This window comes from Prunus persica, chromosome G1, assembly GCF_000346465.2.
Source record: "Prunus persica cultivar Lovell chromosome G1, Prunus_persica_NCBIv2, whole genome shotgun sequence".
NCBI lineage: Eukaryota > Viridiplantae > Streptophyta > Magnoliopsida > Rosales > Rosaceae > Prunus > Prunus persica.
Genome location: NC_034009.1, coordinates 3,848,758 through 3,870,522, shown reverse-complemented (window position 1 = coordinate 3,870,522; position 21,765 = coordinate 3,848,758). Strand labels below are relative to the sequence as shown.

At 35.6% G+C, this 21,765-nt stretch overlaps 1 protein-coding gene and 1 pseudogene across 1 annotated transcript; both read left to right on the top strand.

Moving 5' to 3' along the window:
- Nucleotides 232-8,676, top strand: LOC18792624 (annotated as a pseudogene).
- Nucleotides 9,716-20,128, top strand: LOC18793258. Its single transcript, XM_007226214.2, has 13 exons — nt 9,716-10,578; nt 11,388-12,090; nt 12,224-12,819; nt 14,029-14,148; nt 14,380-14,445; nt 15,242-15,352; nt 15,718-15,794; nt 16,085-16,152; nt 16,886-16,996; nt 17,998-18,161; nt 18,529-18,597; nt 19,207-19,362; nt 19,616-20,128. The coding sequence occupies exons 1-13, from the start codon at nt 10,513-10,515 to the stop codon at nt 19,694-19,696; spliced, it is 2,388 nt and encodes a 795-aa protein (XP_007226276.2). The 5' UTR covers nt 9,716-10,512; the 3' UTR covers nt 19,697-20,128.

Genomic DNA, 21,765 nt, shown 5'->3' with positions numbered 1-21,765 from the left:
TGTCAACATCTATTAGAGAAGAATTTTCTTGTAACGTAGTCAGCGAGCAATAAAGAACGAGAAAGAGAGGCAAAATTACCATTTGACCCAAAAAAAAGAAAAGGATAAGGTCCATTCGGTGGATGTAGAACTTTAAAAAAAGATAGAAAAAGGAGAGAATAAAAAAGAGATACATAAAAGAAGAAACTAAGAAAGGCGGGGGGCATGTCACTTTTCATGCATTTTCCAAGCAGCTACAGGACTAACATTTCATTTTGTCTTACTTACAAGTTACGAGTTACCACTAAAGCCAAGTCAAAATTCAGAGAGTATTATATCAGCAACCAAAATTTAGACTGCTATGAGCCTCCTGTCTTGACCTCAACACGTCAACAATGGAAGAAGTAGTGAAGCTAATAGGGTTTTGGCCAAGCCCATATGTTTACAGAGTGATATGGGCTCTAAAGCTCAAGGGTGTGAAATATGAGTACATAGAAGAAGACCTTTCAAACAAGAGTGAATTGCTTTTGCAGCTCAACCCAGTTCACAAGAAGGTCCCGGTGCTTGTTCATCGTGGCAAGCCGATTGCCGAGTCCTCTGTCATCCTTGAATACATCGAAGAAACTTGGCCGGGGAATTATCGTCTGCTGCCTCAAGATGCTCACGAAAGAGCCTCCGCTCGGTTTTGGATCCAATTTTATGTGTATCAGGTGCGTGGTTTCCATTTTCAATTAATCACTCTTTGTATCATCTGTTTTTTTTTCTTTCTGTTTGTTATAGTTCAATTTTTGAGACAGACTACTGGGTTGAAATCTATTATGTTGTTGATCTAGTTTGCTAAAGAAGACTCTTGCATATGCTACGCAGACTGTTTTCAATTTTTTTTTTTCATTTCACCAGTTTGATGTTGAGTCTTTTTTTTTGGTCAATAATTTAATTTTCAGTTTGTTAACAAGCATATGACCAAACTTCGGATTTAATTTTTAAATTGATGTCTGTAGATTCCGATTAAGAAGATAGAATCACAATCACAGCCACATAAACATATGTTTTAGTGGTTCACCCATAATTAGGTTACATCTACTGTATTTATAATTTCTGTCTTTGTAGTTCGTAATGAAAATGTTATTGCAAAGGGAAAAAAGAGACTAGAGTCCCTTGAGAGCCGGTACTCTGCCATTGGACCTGAAAATAGTGAGGCCCAAGACCTGGTGTCAAATACATCAACATAGCAGAGTCATTTTATAGCGAGGACCTTATATATATATGGTCTTTAGGTGAGGTCATATCTCTTAATCGTTAGATCATGTCAACTAATTTGATCCAACAATTAACCAATTTGATCCAACGGTTAAGGAATAGGGCCTCACCTAAGGGCCATATATAAGACCCTCACTATAGAATTCTTGCAACATAGCAATAGGTCCCGTCACTATAGAATGACTCCTCATCGTAAATGTAACATTGGATCATTGGGACTCACACACATATGTTAAAAAGCTAGGCCATAAGTAATGCCGACTTGTAAAACAAAGGATAGAGAACCAAATTTGCTCACCAAATGATGTGTTGGTATCTTATTTTTAAGGATTAAACGAGTTTTAAAGTGAGATAGTTGAATATATAAATGAAATACTAACACATCATATGGTGAACATATAATTTGATAAATAAGTTTGTCCGCTACGAGACCATATCAAATAGCTATATATGATCAGTTTAAAATTTTAATTTGCATTACAAAATCAATACAAGTGCTTACGTACTTTGAATTTATTTATCAGGCTCCCATTTTTGGTGCATTCTTCGAATTAACTGCCGGGGCAGAGGGAGAAAAGACAATAAAAGCAGTATTGGAAACCCTGAAAATATTGGAAGAGCAAGGCCTAGGAGACAATAAGTTTTTTGGGGGTGAAACTATAAGCTTAGTAGACATAACACATGGTTGGGTGCCTCACTGGTTTGAGGCCATTGAAGAAATGGTTGGTGTCAAGGTTCTGGAGGCAAGCACTTTGCCTCGGCTGCATGCATGGGTTCAGAATTTCAAGCAAGTTCCTGTGATCAAAGACAACCTTCCTGACTACCAAAAATTGCTGGCCCATATGACACGCCTGAGGAAATCTCGTGTCCCTGATCAAGTCTGAAACCTACCAAGTCATATATATATATATATATATATATATATATATATATTGTATGCTCTATGAATTCCTTTGTTTTCAATTTGTATGCTCAGTATGGACCAATGTTTATCATGATGAAGCAATGTCATAAAACAAATTTTTAACTAAAGTTCATCATGCATCACATCATCAGAAAATTACACTTATGGGAAATTGAGTTCCCCTTTATCTAGTAAATGCTTTTTATTTCAACCTCTTTGGACCTGCTTGCCCAAAAGGGTTTGGGTTGTAATTTTATTTTTTCTTATTAAAAAAATCAGAAAATTATGAAGTAGTGTACCCTAGCCAAAGGTTTCTATATGGCGGTCAAATAAATAATAATAATGTTTGGTTTATTTATAATATCAATTTTTTGTTTTGTTTTGTTTTGTTTTGTGACATAAGTGATAATGAGGGGTGGGGGATTCAAACACATGTTCTTAGTTGTAAAGGTTACTGCTACTTGAGCTACAGGCCCCTTGCTGTTAATCGAGATCCCTTGATTCAAATTTGATAAGATAAATCCATAAATTTGGACTTACGCTATAACATAGAGGATCCTAGAACGCACCAGATCCATACTACCCAAGAAAAGCCTAGAAGCCAACCACCTGTAAACTCTGAGTGTGCACCACCAGCACCTCGCAAAACTTCCTTATCGCAACCCTCACCACCAAGCCATCACGAAGGCTGCAGACCCACACGACCACACAAAAGCCAAGATTCAATCGAGAGGGTGGAGTGGAGCTGCGTTAAACAAAATAGCTGCGACACTAAGGCAAATAAGACCCAACAATAGACCCAAGGGCAATCCAAAGGATGAAGTGACGATGTTAGGGCAAAGAGCCCTAGCTGTGAACAACGACCGCAGTGACGACTCTAGGGCACCCTAGCCGTGAACCCCAAATCGACAAAACATGATTACCTCTAAACCAAGAGGGAAAGACGACGAGCAAAGGAAAAGCTATCGCTTGGGAACAAAGAGAGACAGAAGCGAGGCCAACACTTCCAAGATTAAAGCGACAACGATGGTAGAACACAAAAGAGAACCTAACCCTAATATATAGCACGGCTCTCCTCGCTAGCCAGAGAGCGAGCCCAAACAAAAGGAAAAAAAAATGGTATTGAAGTTATTACTTTTCTTATTTGAAGAAATTTTTTTTATGCCATTAGCAATTTTGGAGGGAAAAATAACAAAAGGGCTTTGTAAAAATAATTTGAAACCTCAAGAAATCCTAGTGTAATTTTCAAAACCTACTAAAATTTTGTGAAAATACCAAAAATCTTAAAGGGCATTAATGTAAATAAGTTTTCTTTTTCTATCCTTTCCAAGTCACACACAGATATTCGAAATCAGGACTGACTAACTTTATGTAAATTCCACCTACTGACATGTACAAGCTCCATAGGAATCACATTTTTTCTAAATAAAATAAAATTGGGAGGTTTGAAATTTGAAGGGCTTTGTTTTGTCCTATTTGAAACAAGTGGTTTCTGTCAACATCTATTAGAGCAAGTCCAGCAGTGCTGTTGGACTCGGGCTGGGGGGGGTTTGGGCAAAAAAACAAAGTCCAGCAACCAAGACTCAGTCCGGGCGAGCATGGGGGCCACCAAAACGGGCAGGCCAGAAGGCGATTTTGGCCCGAGTTCAGGCCCGAGGGCGCGGACAAAATTGCTGACGCCATGCTGGCGTCAGCCCTGGAGGTTTTGAATTTTTTTTACCGTTGGCGCGTGCATTGCAAGCGCCAACGTTAAAAAAAATTTCAAATCACCGCTACAGTGGCCGTCAACGGGTACTTGACACTTGGCAACCTCTGGTCGCTCCGATTGGAATTTTTTCTTCAATCCAACGGCAGCCAATTTTTCTATAATAAAAAATTGAAAAAAAATCGAATTTTTTTAAAAAAAATACACAAAAATTACAGAATTTTTTGTGTATAAATACCAACCAATACTCTTCATTTTTAACACCAAATCCTCATATATTTTCTTCTCCTTCTACTATTGTTCACTTTCTCCTCAAAATTTATTCACTTTCTATTCAATATTTTTTCACTTTGAAGTTGTAATTTTTTTCTAGCATATTATGGGTTCTTCTAATGAAAATAGAGGGGCATGGAGCATGATGGAAGCTGTTAGCTTGTGTGAGGCTTGGGTCCAAGTTAGTCATTGTCCCGTAACGGGCAATGAGATTAAATTTTCTCATATGTGGAAAAAAATTCATCAAGCATTTTGTGAAAGGGCAATTGGTTCTACACGTACAGAAATGACATTATCCAGTAGGTGGAAAGTTCTTAATAAAGAGTTGGGGAAATGGAGAAATGCCTTAGCAAAAGCGATTGACAACCATCGAAGCAGAGAAAATCTTAGCAGTGAGGTAAATTATTTGTCATTTTTCTTCTATTAATTTCTATGTCATATTAATTTTTATTTAAATGTTTCTTGCAATTTATATATTCTGTTAATATGTCTCTAGTTTTTTTAATACATGTTGCATTTTTTTATTATTTCTTTAATTTCCATTAGTTTTTTTTACATGTTGCATTGCCAATATTTTAAAAATTCTCTTGCATTTCCATTTCATTTTTTTTTATAGATTATACAAGCACAAATGTGGTTTGGTGCTACTGGTCAACGGAAAAAAAGTTTCAACCATACCCATTGTTGGGAGGTGGTGAAGACTTGTAAGAGATTCCAAATTATTCCAACCGGTCCGACGGTAGTCTTGAACGAGACTCCACTTCATGAGACGCTGGCATCGGATTCACCTATGAATTCCCCGATGAGTACCGAGTCACCCATTGAAAATAATCCAAGGCCTATTGGGAGGAAGGCGGCGAAGGCGAAGAGAGGGAGTAATTCTAGCAAGAATACATCTCAATTTTTGGAGGAACTTTCAAAGCACCAAGCCATGAGAATTGAAATGGACTTGAAACAACAAGAGCACGATTTGGCTATTCAAGTAGAATATGCAAAAGAAAGGGAGTATGTACGCAACGAAATGGAGTATGTACGCGAACAAAACATTGAAAAAAAAGATCGGGAAACCATGGCCATGGATACAAGCCATATGTCCCTTGAAACAAAACAATTTTGGAAGCTAGAACGAAGGGATGTTATGAGACGAAGACTTTTTCGTGACGATAGACCTAGCAACACGGATTGGTTAAATGAAGAAAATATTCAACAAAAATCCTTTTTATTCAAAACATTCCATACATAAAAAACAAACCACAACCAAAGCATAAAAAATAAACAACCCACAACCAAAGCATAAAACATAAACAACCCACTCACAACAAAAAATAAACAACATACAACATAAACATAATAAAATAAAAACATGTTTATTAGTTGCATGATTTTTTTGAACAAATGGGGTTGCATTCTATATCTCCCTCGAAAATGAACATCAGAGTACAGAGATTGTGGGATAAAATAATCTTCCATAAGATTCTTACCCCGGGAATGTCTATGTCTGTCCACATTTGGGCGACGGCCTTCTCGTGAACCACGGCGAGCCTGCTTTTCTTCCTCCAGCAAAGCAACTGCTATGCCAAGTTGCTCATCTAGTTCTCTCTGCGCCCTTTTGCTTGCAGCTCGTCTACGCATTCTTTCTCTAGTTTCTCGCTCTTGCCTCTCCAAAACCTCTTCCATGTCTGCCATTGAGAATGGAGAATGAAATCTAAAATTTGAGAAATGGAAATGTAGAGAAGAACTGGTGTGGGAGGTATGAGCTGAACCTCTGATTTTATAGAAAAATGTACACAGATAGATATGACATGCGGCGCAATCTTAGAGGGTGAAAATTTTATCTGAAATTTGAAATTCAAATGAAATTTCAAAATTCAAATTTATCTGAAATTTGAATTTCGAAATGTATCTGAAATTTGACATTTTGAATTTATCTGAAATTTGAATTTTGAAATGTATCTGAAATTTGAAATTTATCTGAAATTTGAAACCGAAAATCTTATCCGATATGAATAGTATTGACACGTAGGAACCCAAAAATCTTATCCGAAAATATTATCCAAATTAATTGTTTAAGTAAACAAAGTTGTGAAAAAAACAAAAAATGAATAGTATTTGTCATGTCAAGCCCCAACTGCTGGAAACACATTTTGCTGAAGGGGGCTAGGGCAGCCACTATTCACATGAATAGTGCCTGCCCTAGGGCTAATCTTGCCATGGCAAGAGGCAACTGGTGGAAATGCTCTTAGAGAAGAATTTTCTTGTAACGTAATCAGCGAGCAATGAAGATCGAGAATTTTCATTTTGTCTTACTTACAAAAGTTACAAGCTACCACTAAAGCCAAGTCAAAATTCAGACATTATTATATCAGCAACCAAAATTTAGACTGCTATGACTATGAGCCTCCTGTCTTGACCTCAACACGTCAACAATGGAAGAAGAAGTGAAGCTAATAGGGTTTTGGCCAAGCCCATATGTTTACAGAGTGATATGGGCTCTAAAGCTCAAGGGTGTGAAATATGAGTACATAGAAGAAGACCTTTCAAACAAGAGTGAATTGCTTTTGCAGCTCAACCCAGTTCACAAGAAGGTCCCGGTGCTTGTTCATCGTGGCAAGCCGATTGCCGAGTCCTCTGTCATCCTTGAATACATCGAAGAAACTTGGCCGGGGAATTATCGTCTGCTGCCTCAAGATGCTCACGAAAGAGCCTCCGCGCGGTTTTGGATCCAATTTTATGTGTATCAGGTGCGTAGTTTCCATTTTCATTTCATCACTTTTTGTATCATCTGCTTTTTTTTTTTTTCTTTCTGTTTGTTATAGTTCAATTTTTGAGACAGTCTATGAACATATGTTTGAGTGATGCACCAATGCTGGGATGGGATATCATGTCAAAGAACCAACTCTCATCCATTTTTGGAACTGGAAACACCATATAGTACCACTCAAATTCCACCTTGACCTTTAAGTAAAAGTCACGGCATCACCAGCACCACACACGATCCCACACCACCATAAGATAGTAGATCCCACCAGATGCTTCAACTCCACCTCCACAGAAGATAGATCAAAGGAGATCTACACCCAGTGCCCAAAATATCAAGAACACAACCATCAGGGGGCCAAAAGTAGGAAATTGCCTTAGATCTAGCCACGATCAGCCAAAAAGGCTGAGAAGAAGTGATTGGATGCTAAGGGTGTTTCAGTTTTTTGTATTAGCAATTAACTGACTATATTAGAAGTTTAGTTAGTATTGTAAGTATGTTGAATTGTGTTGTGTTTTGAGTAAAAAAAATAGTATATTCTCTGTACATTGGATCAAGGTTGAATGGTGTCTAATAAGAAGACCCACTTTTCTGTCTTTGTAGTTCGTAATGAAAATGTTATGGCAAAGAGACAAAAGAGACTGAGTTCCCTGAGGGCGGGGACTCTGCCATTGGACCTGAAAATAGTGTGGCCCAAGACCTGGTGTCAAGTACATCAACATAGCAATAGGTCTCATTATAAATGTAACATTGGATCATTGTGACTCACACATATATGGTCCAAAAGTGAAAGTTTTTTTTAGCTAAAATCTAAATTTACTTTTATTCTACAAATTCACTTTGCTTTACAATATCAATACAAGTGCTTATATACTTTGAATTTAGCCTCCCATTTTTGGTCCACTCTTAGAATTAACTGCCGGGGAAGAGCGAGAAAAGACAATACAAGCAGTATTGGAAAACCTGAAAATATTGGAAGAGCAAGGCCTCGGAGACAAGAAGTTTTTTGGGGGGTGAAACTATAAGCTTGGTAGACATAACACATGGTTGGTTGCCTCACTGGTTTGAGGCCACTGAAGAAATGGTTGGTGTCAAGGTTCTGGAGGCAAGCACTTTGCCTCGGCTGCATGCATGGGTTCAGAATTTCAAGCAAGTTCCTGTGATCAAAGACAACCTTCCTGACTACCAAAAATTGCTGGCCCATATGACACGCCTGAGGAAATCTCGTGTCCCTGATCGAGTCTGAAACCTACCAAGTCATATATATATATATATATATATATATATATATATATATATATAGAGAGCTTCCATTGAGGGATCCCTCAAATAAGCTTATTTGAGGGACACCCCTTGTAGGCCCTATTCCAGAGTGTATTTCACTAATCCAAACCGTCTATTTTGTAGATACTCATTTAAAGATCATCTCTACAAAAAATCACTTGAATCCGATATCATTTGACCACTCAATTAAGTTATTGAAATTTTAGCATTTTCTTGAAGCACTGTGTTCATTGATTTTGTAAGATACAATTGGATGTCGAAACGGTTTCCGATTTGTCTAATTTTTTGTAAGGATGATCTATAAATGAAGACCTAAAAAATAAATGATTTGGATCATTGGGAAAAAAATTGTAGGGTACCCTAAAGGGCGTCCCTCAAATAAAATTATTTGAAGAATCCCTCAATAGAAGGGGACTGTATATATATATATATATATATTTTGTATGCTCTATGAATTCCTTTGTTTTCAATTTTAGCTCCCCTTTATCTAGTAAATGCTTTTATTTCAATCTCTTTGGACCTGCTTGTGTAACATCCCACATTGACCAACGGAGAGGAGGTGATGTGTCTTGTATGTACATGTCAATCTCCATTTAGCACGAGGCCTTTTGGGAGCTCACCAACTCCGAAGTTAAGTGAGTTTGGGCTATAGCAATTCTAGGATGGGTGACCCATTGGGAAGTTGCTTGTGAGTTCCTAGAAACAAAACCGTGAGGGTAGAGAGGGGAGCCCAAAGCGGACAATATCGTGCTACGGCAGATCCCATCCCCGAATGTGACAGCTTGCCCAAAAGGATTTGGGTTGTAATTTTATTTTTTCTTCAAAAAAAAAAAATCAGAAAATTACGAAGTATGTATACACTAGCCGAAGGTTTCTATATTGCAGTCAAAAAAATAATAAGAATGTTTGGTTTATTTGTAGGGTTAATCATTTTATTAGTCCATGAACTTAGACCTGATTTGCATTTGAGTACCTCAATTTTCAAAATGGTTCCCGTGGTCCTTTAACATCACTTTCGTTAGGACAAATGGTCTTGCCATCAATTTTGTTAACTTTTTCAGTGAAATGCAGGGGCAAAATGATATTTTTATATTAAAACAAAAAAAATGAATAAAAAATTATATCTTTAAAATAACAATAAAAGAAAATTAAATAAAAAACCAACCAAAAAAAAATTTTAAGTTTTGGGGGAGTAGAAATCGGGATAGAGGGAGAGAGAGAGAGGGTTTAATTTTAATTTTTAAATTTTTTATTCATATTTTTATCAATTTTGATACAAAAATACCATTTTGTCCATGCATTTAACAGAAAAATTAACAAAATTAAGGAAATGACCATTTGTTCTAACGAAACTGAAGTTGAAGGACCACGAGAACTATTTTGAAAATTGAGGTACTCAAATACAAATCGGGTCTAAACTCAGGGACTAATAAAACAATTAACCCTTTATTTGTAATATCAACCTTTTGTTTTGTTTTGTTATGTGACATAAGTGATAAAAAGAGGTAGGAGATTCGAATACATGTTCTTAGCTGTAAAAGTAACTACCACTTGAGCTACAATGATCTTACTGTTAATCGAGATCTCTTGAGTCAAATTTGATAAGATAAATTCATAAATTTTGACCTTACGCTATAACACTTAGAAATTAATTACTTTGTAACAAAATCCAAAATTTGGTATACAATTCATAGGTACGTTACCAACAGTTTAATAGCATTGTCACAAATCACAATCCGAAAAGGCCTTTTGGTCGCCAATTCAAATTCATTACGTAGCCATAATCAATCATCTCTTCGACGCCACCCCAACAAAACACACCAAAAAACAAATAAATAATTAAACGAATAAAAAAAAACCTACAAAAAGCCCAAATTGAAAATCCCTCATTACCGCCACGTAATATCATCATCCACGCAAAAATTTAAAAAAAAAAAAGTAAATTGAGAAAACAAAACGCACAGAAAAAAAAAAGAGAGAGAGAAAGGAGGCGAGGGAGAGGGGAGAGAGCAAAGGGGGAGATCTGCCAGAACCAAAGATTTTCACAGAGCTCTCCATCTCTCCGATCAGATCGGGCTCTTTGTTCCTACAGAAATTAGGGCTTTATACATATTTTCTGATTTCTCTACGAAGATTCGATTTTTACGTTTTGAATTCGAAATTGAAACCGACCGTTGATCGAATTTGAATTGCGCGTCATTGCTCAATTCCTTGATCCGGGTATCTCTGTGGTTTTGTAGGGTTTTGTTTTGTTTGTTTCGTAGGGTTTTCGTTCGTTAGGGGTTTGCGGGGGAGGTGGTGGGAATTGTGCATTCATATGTTTGAAACTGTGTGAGTTTTGGAGATTAAATGGCTTCAGCTCAAGTATTGCCCAACTCGCGAAAACTAAAGGATTTGGAAGCTGGAAAGCGCAAGGTATTTTTTCTATTCGATTACTATCCAGTTCCGTTCAAATTGTTCAAATGTAATTTTACATAAGTCTGCATGTTTGTGCATAATATATGTATCTGCAATTGTTTATTTGGAAATGTGAAATGATTGACTCTTCGCTTTGAATTTTAATCCAATTGTCTGGTTTGCACTTGTACGGTCGGAATCTATACTTGGTTGCTGTCATAGTGAAGATATTGTGTTCCCTACTATTGACATATGATTAAAAACACATTTTTTTTGGGTTCAGGAAATCGTTTTGTTTGGCTTATAATGCTTAGAGACAGTACAGGAACTGCGATAAATATTGAATCTTGATGTTTTTGAGTGTCTATGTTCAACCTTTACATCTTGTTTTGAGCTAGCAGGAACAAAATGATTTAGCAGTATTTTTGTTGCATCGAATAAACATTAGACGGACAACAGATGAGATTGCATGCTACCCCACTTGTTATTTTGAAAAAGAAAATGCAGATAGGACTAGGTTGTCATAGTTATGTGTCCAGCATTGTTCGTGTATGGATGCCTTATGGTAAGAAAAAGAAAGAGAAAGAAGAGCATAATCAATTTAAAACGTCAAGATCACCCATACTTTTACAAAGAATTGTTTAACCAACAAAGGCTCGTGATAAACAGATCAACATTTTAGTTCTTGTCTGTGTAGTTCAGTATTTTTTGTTAATAAATACGCATGTAGCTAATTTTAGTCAATTCTGATAAAGTAACTTACCAAATATTTCATTATTTGTTTGTCGAATTTCACATATATTTGGTTTTTTCCCCTACTTTTGCAGTTGGAGGAGTTCCGTAAGAAAAAAGCAGCAGAGCGAGCTAAGAAGGCTTCATCCACTAGCCAAACCAATGCCCCTGAGGTTAGCTCAAATGAGAAACAACCTCTAGAAACTGAACTTGTACGAGTTACAGTCCCAGATGGTGCTGGTACATCTGATGGACCTAGTGGTGCTTATACTGAAACTTCTTCTGTATCATCCAACAATGATTACAAAGCTGTTGATTTTTCCCAAAAAAAGGAACAAGCTCCCCTGAATAATTCCCACGCTAGTCCTTCAACATATGATTTTAATGATCAAGTGCATAAACATGCAAGTGATCAAGAATATAAGAGCTATGGCGGTTTTGGGTTTGCTGGATCACTAGACGTTAATCATAGCAATGGGACAAAAGGGATGAATAATGATTTTGAAAAATATACTGGTAACTCAGGTGAGACCACATCTGATCGGTCTATTGCCCTACGACCACAAGCAAGTCAAGATTTTGATAGCAATACAAGTCATTCCAGTTATCATGGAAGGAATGAATTTCAGTTCAAAGAACATAATATATCTTTGATGGATTCTGTAAGTAACTCTGGTTCTTCTCATCCCACTGTTACAAAAATCTCACCTCAGAACTCTGTCAGCGCATTGCTTCAAAGTGAGGCCAGTAATGTCAGCACAGTGTCTGGTGGCCCTCCTCCATCTTCACTTTATGAAGGTAATTATACATTTTTGGATTTTTATTTCCTGTGTTTTGATCTAATGATCACAGTGTAGCTTATGCAATTTCTTTGAATCTTCTCTTCCAAGGAAGATGCTCACTGTAATTATGTTTTGGGACCTCATGGCAGGCTTGGCTGAGCCCAGTAACAGCTTAAGAGGGTTTGCTCATGAAGTTGGGAAAAACATGCATGGTAATAGTGTGGACTTAAGTGATCCTATAACTTTCAGATTTGGAGAAGGAAAGCTTACTAGCTCTGCTAGTGGGTTTCATAATTTGCAGAGTACAGCAGTGCAGACATCTGAATCCATGGGTTTTGGATCTGATGCCAGAAGTTCATCACTATATTCAGTTACACCTGAAACTAATTCTAGGAGATCTCGCTCATCTTTCCTGGATTCTATTAATGTGTCTAAAGCTTCTTCAGGGACTGTTTTTCAACACGGTGAACCTGAGGAATCACTTATGTCCAACAGTTATAAATCAAATGGCATGAGTTTTCTAGGTTCGTCGCCTTTTCGTAAGCCATCTATGGATGATGATACTGTGAGATCCTTTTCAAAGTTTGAAACTGGTGCACATGCATTTGAGAATTCTGTGAAGTCTTTATTTCCTCCTAATGCTGGAATGGACCAGCAGAGGCCAATAATTGAGGGGAATAGCATGGAGAGAAAACATGAATTTTATTCTCCTAATCAGAATGAAGATTTTTCTGCTCTGGAACAGGTACCATTTGCCCCTAATTTTCTGATGGGGAATGATTACACATATGTCCACTGGTGATATTTCTTTTGCATATATTTAGTAATTTTAGCTTCGAAAATTCCTTAATCAATTAAATATTGAGGTCCTTTGTAGGGTGACACATGTAGTCCATTGAGTTGCATTTTGATTTTTGGAGCTTCCTTTTGGATGGAAATATAGGTTGATTACTAAGATCATCATCCAATTGATTTTGTAGCTGTGACTTTTGAGGGGTTAGTGAGAGGATGGCTAGAGTTATAATGAAGAGATGTTGATGATAACAAAGTATCCAACATGGAAATACTAAGGATACATTGTATTGAAGAATGGAAATACCTGTCTTTTCAAGTGCATCTGAGAATATACTGATGTAGGATATGGGTGAATTGAGAATTTAGGTAGTTTAGCGGAAGTGAAAACAATGGAAAACAGAAAATAGAACGAACAAGGATAGGTCCGGAATCACTCCAGGGGTTTGGCTTCACACCAAGTAGTCTCCAATCTCTGGAAAATATACTTTTCTTTATATCTCAACAACTCAACTCCATAATGAATTACATAGAAGGGGCATATATAATAATCTAACCCCATAGTGAAAAGGAAAATTAAACCTATTCTAGGAAAGAAATCTTAATCCAAATAAAATAGGAAACTTAGAAATCCAACTGAAATATGGAAAAACTAAAAATCCTAATGAAATCTGGAAAACTTAGAGAACCTAGGAACAAACAAATAAATTAGGAAACTAATTAATAATTCCCTCTTCCATCTCTTTCGTTTGTAAACCCTAATGGGTTTGACAAAGATGTCCTCATCATATACGGTGCATCACTGGTATAGCGTGTGCTCCTAGTTTTAATCTCAAAAGTTGCCTTCCTTCTTTGAGTACAATAATTAACTTTAGCATAGCAGAGAAAAATACATAAAATAAGCCAACATGTATGCAGTTTCCTTTTTTCTAGGAATGATTGACTTTAACAATTACATGCTAAGTTTTTTTAGTACATCTAATAATAACTAAGTTTTATTTTCCATTTTGTCATAGATCTTAGGTTGTATACTTCCAAATTGAAAAAAACTAATGAAAATTGTGTACAGTTATGTAAACTGTGATGTCACTCTTCTGAGCATGTTGCTTTGGAAGAATTCTATTGTTGATGGTTTTTTTGTATTTATCTTCTTGTTATGCAGCATATTGAAGATTTGACACAAGAAAAGTTCTCTTTGCAACGAGCACTTGATGCTTCTCGTGCTTTAGCAGAGTCCTTGGCTGCTGAAAATTCTTCTCTGACGGAGAGTTATAACCAACAGGTATACCTGTGTAACGTGATATTGCATCATTACATTTATGTAACATTTAGTGTGTTGATGCATTATGAATTTATGAATTAAGCATACCTGACATCTTTGCATTACTTTCTGTTCTCCTTTAGTATCCTAGCAAGAAGACAGCTATGCTAACTTCACTGTATAGTGATGCTGCCATCTATATCTCCCTAAAAAGGTCATTCTCTAACTGTTTTCTATTTGCTTTTTCTACAGAGAAGCGTTGTTGACCAGCTAAAATCTGACTTGGAAAATATACAGGAGGAAATCAAGGCCCACTTGGTTAGAGTCCATTTATCCCCTTTCCACCGATCATTTCGGAACTCATTTATATCTCAAGGGACCTTACATATATATTAGATATTTAATATGTGTGTGTGCTTTCAGATGTTTCACATTGTGCACAAGGATATGTTTGTGCATCCACTCCAACATGCATATGTGCATTCTCAAGAATTTCTGTATTTCTGTATTACATTCTAATGACCTTTTGTGGATGAATGAAAATCTAGTTTGGCTGGTTTGAGACACAAATGCAGTGTATATTTACACTATAGTTTATAGTTTAGATATTTGTTTGTGTGGATGTGTATTTTAGGACTAATGGTACTTTGGAAAATGTGGTAATAACTTTTAGATTTGATGCCTAGAGAGAGTGCCTAGAAAGGTGCAGTAGGAAACTATTACAATGCCAAGGATGGTTGTGACTTGAGGATGTCATTTATGTTTTATGGAAAAAATACTCTTAAGTCTGAACCGTCCACCATCTATAAACAATCCAGTCTTCCCCATCCCTGGTATTGTAATGATATCCTTAATGGGTGAAATACTTTTTTGAACTAAAAAAAAGAAAAGAAAAAAAGAATGAAGGATGTACCTTCTAGCTTGTATGAGGCTGTCATGTGTGTTTACACTCAGATAATAAACTCTTAGGGTTTTGCTGTGATTGAGCATTTGTTGATATATAAGATCTAGTCACCCTTTGATGTTTACATGTCTAATTATATTTTGAGTATTGCACATTCTTCTTTATCTAGTTTATGTTTTCATTAATTTCAATTTTTCTTGATGTCAATAGGTGGAACTTGATGCTGTCAGAAATGAATATGCAAATGCACATCTAGAATGTAATGCAGCCGATGAACGTGCCAAGCTTTTGGCATCCGAAGTTATCGGATTAGAGGAGAAGGTAGTGATTTTTCTTGGTATGTTTGGGTTTTAGGCACTGCTTTGTAGAAACAACTTTGTAATTCTATGGGGACAAAACATTTTTTATTTTATGTTACTCTTTTGTGCTAAGAAGGGGACATGAGGAAATGGCAAATTGTAGTGGAGGTGGTAGGCAGAAACTTTGGTCATATGTTTTCCTTGGATGTGACCTATGAAACGAGTTATGTTTGTACTTTTGGCCAACATAAAAGTTTGTCCGAGCTTTTGTGCATATGCGTGTATGTGTGTATGTACACATAGTGATATGGGTTAGGTACAAAATTGCTCATGTTTGATGCTGCTGCTTTAAACAATATATTCAAATTGCTATATTAATTTTCCCAGGCACTGAGATTAAGGTCCAGTGAGCTAAAGTTGGAAAGGCAATTGGAGAACACACAAGCTGAAATCTCTTCATACAAGTAAGTTATCCTTTTACATTTGCAGTAAAATAAAAATTTGTGAACATATTCTGAATCACTTGTATTATTTTTTTATCACTCCCCCGTCTCTTGTATGGAAAATGTTATATTTGTTTTGGAAAAAAAATCTGAAATTTTTGAGTGTTACTGAATGTGAAAAATTAGAGTTGTGAGCTAAAGAATGTGGTAGATGCATATCCTAAATGACCATCCTAAAGAATGTTGTACACTTTCAGTTTTAGACTTATTACCAATGTCTGAAAATGACTATCCTAAATCAATCTGTGCAGGAAAAAACTGTCTAGCCTAGAAAAGGATCGTTCGGATTTGCAGTCAACTATCAATGCTCTTCAGGAAGGTAAGGCTTATATGATCTACAATAGAATTTTACTACACTATTTCTGATTAAGGGGTATATTATATTTATTTATAAAAAAGACAGAAGGTTGAAAAGTTGTGAGGGTAGAGTCCTCTGATATGAAAGCCCTTTTGTTTAATTTTAAGAATACTTCTCTGTATAGTAGAACCTCTCTAGGTTTGCTATTGCTCATGACCGACCTTTCAATTTAGAATTCTACCTTTAGTGACTTTTCTCAGAGGGAACAAATTGCTGCTGGTGTGCCTCTTTAATTTTTATGGTCTAGCCTTTCTAGTGCCCTTGTCACCAATTTAAGCTAATAAGAGCGTAATCAAGCTACTTATCTTAGCACGGTTGTTTTACTGCTTGAGTGCCACTAGGTCTATAATCATTGGCGAGATTGAGGAGGTTCAAATATTACCAGACTCTATCTCCCAATCCTCCCTTTGAATGAAGCGATCATTTCTTTACATAAATAAAAAAAAATATTATTCCATTGAGGTTCGTTAAGTTTCAGAACCTTTGTTTTTTGTTATGTTAATATGAAAATGAACACAAGCTAAGAATGCTGGGAGTTGCATGTAGCAAAGGCCCCTGATTGCCATGCCAACAAGGTGGGTTGTGAAATTATTGACTGGTCTCTTAAGCCCTCCACTAATGTGAATGTAGTCTTCTATAGTTTTATTTATGCCTCCAAATCTTGCTCCTTATTCGTTGTTATTATCTGGTACAGAGAAGAAGCTGTTGCAGTCTATGTTACGGAAAGCTTCCACAAGTGGAAAGAATGTTGATGTTAGCAAGAATACTAATAACAAAGATGTGTCTACTTCTACAGAAGATCTAGGTAAATTTAAAATGCCATAATAATAAGTACTGAATTTCTTAGTGAATCCAGTTAATTGGTTTGTGGCCATGGCTATGTTTGTGCTTGTGTTTGTTATTTGGTAATTAGTGTTTGCATGTATTGTTATTGGTTGAACATATGTTGTTCTTAAAATCTTTATGATTGCATTCATGTTGGAATCGACACACTCATTTCTATCAACCTATGAGTGAATTCTCCTCCAAGCACGTCATACATAAAATAAAGATATAACTACATAAAAACCGTTACTACTCTGGTGAGTCTTTGTGATAATTGACAACATTTAATGCTATGTAATGATATTTATGTGGTTATACCTCTATTTTATGAATGAAGCATTTGTCTGTGATTGCAACTTTAACTTAGAAAGGCAATGGTATGCATGCATGGTACAAGTAAAGACCCAGTTTACTTTCTTTGGTGGCCAAGATAATCGTTCCAAGAATCTAACAAAAAAATGGCTGCATCTATTACTGTATTCTATTTGTATTATTTTAATTTTCTATTATTCTCATAATTCTTGTAGTGCTTCACTCCTATTTAACTATTGGTTTTAGTTTATAACTTTGCTATTAAATTTTTACTATTCACAAGTGTTGGATATATTGATTGATGCTGATTATCCTAAGATACATTTACAAACAATCAATGTAAGCCAAATAAATCAATAACTTTCAACAACCACCGTGCATGTTGGGAATATCGAATGACCACCTACCCTAACAAATACTCATTATTTTCATTAGTTATTCCTGATCAAGTTTTTGTTTAAATTAATACAAGTCTTTTTATTATTGCGGAGAAGGTTAGGTTTGTTGTCATTGTATGAGAAGTTTATTACTTAATTCTGTCCATATTAATTCCAATGAACAATGTGCATAGATAAAAATATTCACCAATAAGATTTTTGCTGATGAATGAATGTATTTATGATGACTAATTTCTTCGTTGGTTTTTTTAAAAAAATTTAATAATTGAAGCAAATGAAGATGCTATTCCTGACACCTTAGGCCAGGAAAGGGATGATGCCTCAAGTTTCCCGATTCTGCCTGCAAGTGGACAGCCAACTTTTGATGTTTCATCTGTGAATCTACCTCATGACCAGATGCAAACAATTGAAAACATCCATACACTAATTTCTGAGGTACCATCTACCCCTTATATTTTCTCAGTGGTTAACTTTTGATGTTTCAGTGGTCTTGTTAAATGTAGCTCATTAAATTGAATTCTAATCTCTCTCTCTCTCTCTCTCTCTCTCTCTCTCTCTCTCTCTCTCTCTCTCTCTCACCTTATATGATTTACTAGTTGAACTAGATAAAGTGAGATGGCAAAAAAAAGTCCTACTGGAGCTTTCTTGTTAGTTTAAATTATTATTATTATTATTATTATTTTGAATAGAAACTTTATATATTCAAAATATTCAAAAATAGAAAAGGAGAAAACAAGTGGTTGCAGTTTAAATGATTTACTAGTATGCAAAGATAATAACTATTGAAGCTTTCTTGTTTCAGTTAGCATTGGAGAAAGAAGAGTTAATACAATCTTTGGCATCCGAGTCATCTAATTGTTCCAAGTTGAAGGTAGCATAATTCTAAATTTTCAACTCAATGTAGTAGTCTGCTCCTGCTTTTGACTTGTTAGTATTTGGTCTACTTTAAGGAAGAAGGAAGCTTTCTTCAGGATTGATACATATATTTAAGGGTTATGAAATATTGTGACAGAAAGAGGCCTATGCATTTCTTATGTTACTTCGAACTTGTGGACTTGGATTGGGAACAAGCTAGTATTGTTTTTGTTTTACTTGGTTTTTGATCCAATGGAACAAGCTTAGTTCAAGCACAAAATACATTCCAATGGGAATGCTTTTGTCATCTTAGCAGACTACATTTCCTATTTATCAGATGGGTTTTGACCTTGACTCTTGGTCTGGCTGCCTCTGTACTTAGTTTGATTTTGTTGTAAGTTTGGTGAAAGTCGTTACACATGGAATTGACTTCTCTCTTGTTACCGGGAGTGACATCACTACCATCAATGGGTCATACTCTAGTGGATAATGTGGTTTGAAGTTACATCGTTAATAGTAGCATTGATTCAGTTTTGATATATGGATTTGTGTCTGGCTCATAATTGTTTTGTTAGTCCACCGATCATAATTACAATGTTGACCGTATTGATTTTCATGAATAAAGGAGCTGAACAATGAATTGTCCCGGAAACTTGAAGCTCAAACTCAGAGATTGGAGCTCTTAACTGCCCAAAGTATGGCTAACGAGAATATTATTGTTAGACAACCTAGTCCTGTTGATATTCCCGACAATACTCCATATGCAGATGAAGGCGATGAGGTACTGTGTTTTCTTTTGATATAATTTTATTTATAGTTGGCTGCTCAGGTACATCATTCCTCAAAAGTACCAATTAGTTCTTTTGGTTCCTTTAATACTTTATTTTGTCTCTAATTAGAAATGTATTTTCTGGTCCAAGCTGTTAATTAAGCCAGAGTGCAAATAATGTTTCTTGGAAGATTAATCGTAGTTTCTGCAATCATGGAGTGGAATATATAGAAATATCATCTTTCTCTATTATTCTCACGTGCAGGTAGTGGAAAGAGTCTTGGGATGGATTATGAAGCTTTTTCCTGGAGGGCCATCAAGACGAAGAACTAGTAAGCTTCTGTGAGATTCAAGTCAGTATAGCTTCTCAACAATCCTCATGCTCCGATCCGGTTTTGCTTTCCTTCACTCCCTTGGCGTAATGAAGGGCGTAATTTGTATATTTTTTTGAGTCAATTTTACAGTCCATTCTTTTTAAATAGAAGAAATATGATCTTGTACTAAGAGGCCTTCCCATTGATTGAGATATCTGATTATCAGTTCTTTGAAACATGACAATAAAGTCCCTCGTTACTGTTACTGGTTTAGATCTTTATATTGTAGGGGGGTATTTGGTGGATACCGAAAGAGGGGATTACAAGTGGTATACAGACGTAAGAAATTGTTGTTGTTTTTTTTTTTTTTTTTTTCGTTTTTCAGCAGTTCTTTGTTACCCGCATCCATTGTACACTTTGGGGTTTAAGCCCCCAAGAAATGAAAGAAACGATTTAGCTTCTCAGGTGTCATTTTCTTTTAAATGGTGCATATTGTCCAATGTGTTTGAGGGCATTTTCTTGGGAAAGTTTTCATTTGAGGGTGGGGCGTATCTTTTCAGATATAGAGGGGAGGATTCAGATACACACGATAATTTCTCTGTTTAGTTTTATGAATTTCGCCAATTTTCTTGTGTCTACTTCTATGAATTTGAATTGAGATTGATTTCGAAGTTGGATCAAATTGGGTTTTGTTGGACGAGTCTATTGTACTCGTCATTTTTGCTATACAACTCTCCATCTTATGAATGATAATCAAGAAGGCAACTGATTTTCGATTTGGATTTTGCATGTTGGCATAATCCTTTGAAAAATGAACATTTCAAATAATGTGGTTCTATTGTGAATTGAGCTCTAACAATTAGACTTTTTTCACGGTTCTAAATTTATTTTTATTTTTCATCTATACTAGCCTCTCTGCACGCGCTTCCGCGCTTGCGAGAGGCTTTTTAAATTAAAATTTATTTTAGATTTAAAAAAGATAATGGGTAGTTGTGTTCCATAAAAATAGGATTCATTATCTGATTTTAATTTTTTTAATATGAAAAGGTATAAATTTACCATATTATCCTCATTTAATTAATAATTTTAATTCTTAATGTTTGGATTAACCAAGGGCATTTTATGGTATTATGAATGTTTCACCATTCTCTGCCTTTTGCTTTATATTTTCATACATATATATAAAGCAAAAGGCAGAGAATGGTGAAACATTCAAAATACCAGAAAATATCCTTGGTTAATGCAAACATTAAGAACTAAACTTATTAATTAGATGAGGATAATATGGTAAACTCACACTTTTTCATATTTAAAAAAATTAAAAGAAAAAGAAAAAGCAGATAATGGATCCTATTTTTATGGAACACAACTACCCATTATCTTTTTTAATTCTAAAATAAATTTACTTATTTTTTTTTAAAATCCTCTCGCAAACGCGGAAGCGCGTGCAGAGAGGCTAGTATTATATAAATAGACATACACGCACACACCCAAAACAAAAAAAAAAAAACCTTCACCACGTTTATTGTGGTATAATTGAGAATAGCATTGGTGGTGCAACCTACAGGACTAACGAACGACCCCAACATGAATTTGGCAATTTAGATTTTGAGATTCTCAACTCAATTTCAATTCTGAGAAAAAAGAAAAAAAGAAACATCCATTCTACTCTCTTCAAACATCAAGCCAAAAAGAAAGAACAAGAAAAAAAAAATCTATTGCAAATTAACTTAAAACTTAATTGACATTGGTTAAGAACAGTAAACTATGTATTCAAATCTCCCTATCTCAATATACCTTGTATTTATATATTTAAAAAGGATTATTTACTTGAATTGTCCTCAAATTTATACATGAGTTGCATTTTGTCCCTCAACTAAATTATTAGTTCAAATGGTTCACCAACTCTTTATTAATCGTCGCATTGGTTCTACCGTTACATTTTCTGTTAAATTTAGTCATGTGAGCAGCACATGCTATATTTATGGGGGTAAATAAGACTTTTGACACTACAATCCCTAGCCACATCCACCTCAATAGACCCTAGACCTGAATCCAACACCCCATCCAGGCGAACCCACTCTATCCCTCTCTCTTCCTC

What these genes read in the sequence shown, in the direction of transcription:
- LOC18793258 (XM_007226214.2), top strand. Translation starts at nt 10,513, where the DNA reads ATGGCTTCAGCTCAAGTATTGCCCAACTCGCGAAAACTAAAGGATTTG. An exon ending in CGGAGAGTTATAACCAACAG is followed by an intron (nt 14,149 to 14,379) that starts GTATACCTGTGT and finishes CTTTTTCTACAG; the next exon opens with AGAAGCGTTGTTGACCAGCT. An exon ending in TTATCGGATTAGAGGAGAAG is followed by an intron (nt 15,353 to 15,717) that starts GTAGTGATTTTT and finishes TAATTTTCCCAG; the next exon opens with GCACTGAGATTAAGGTCCAG.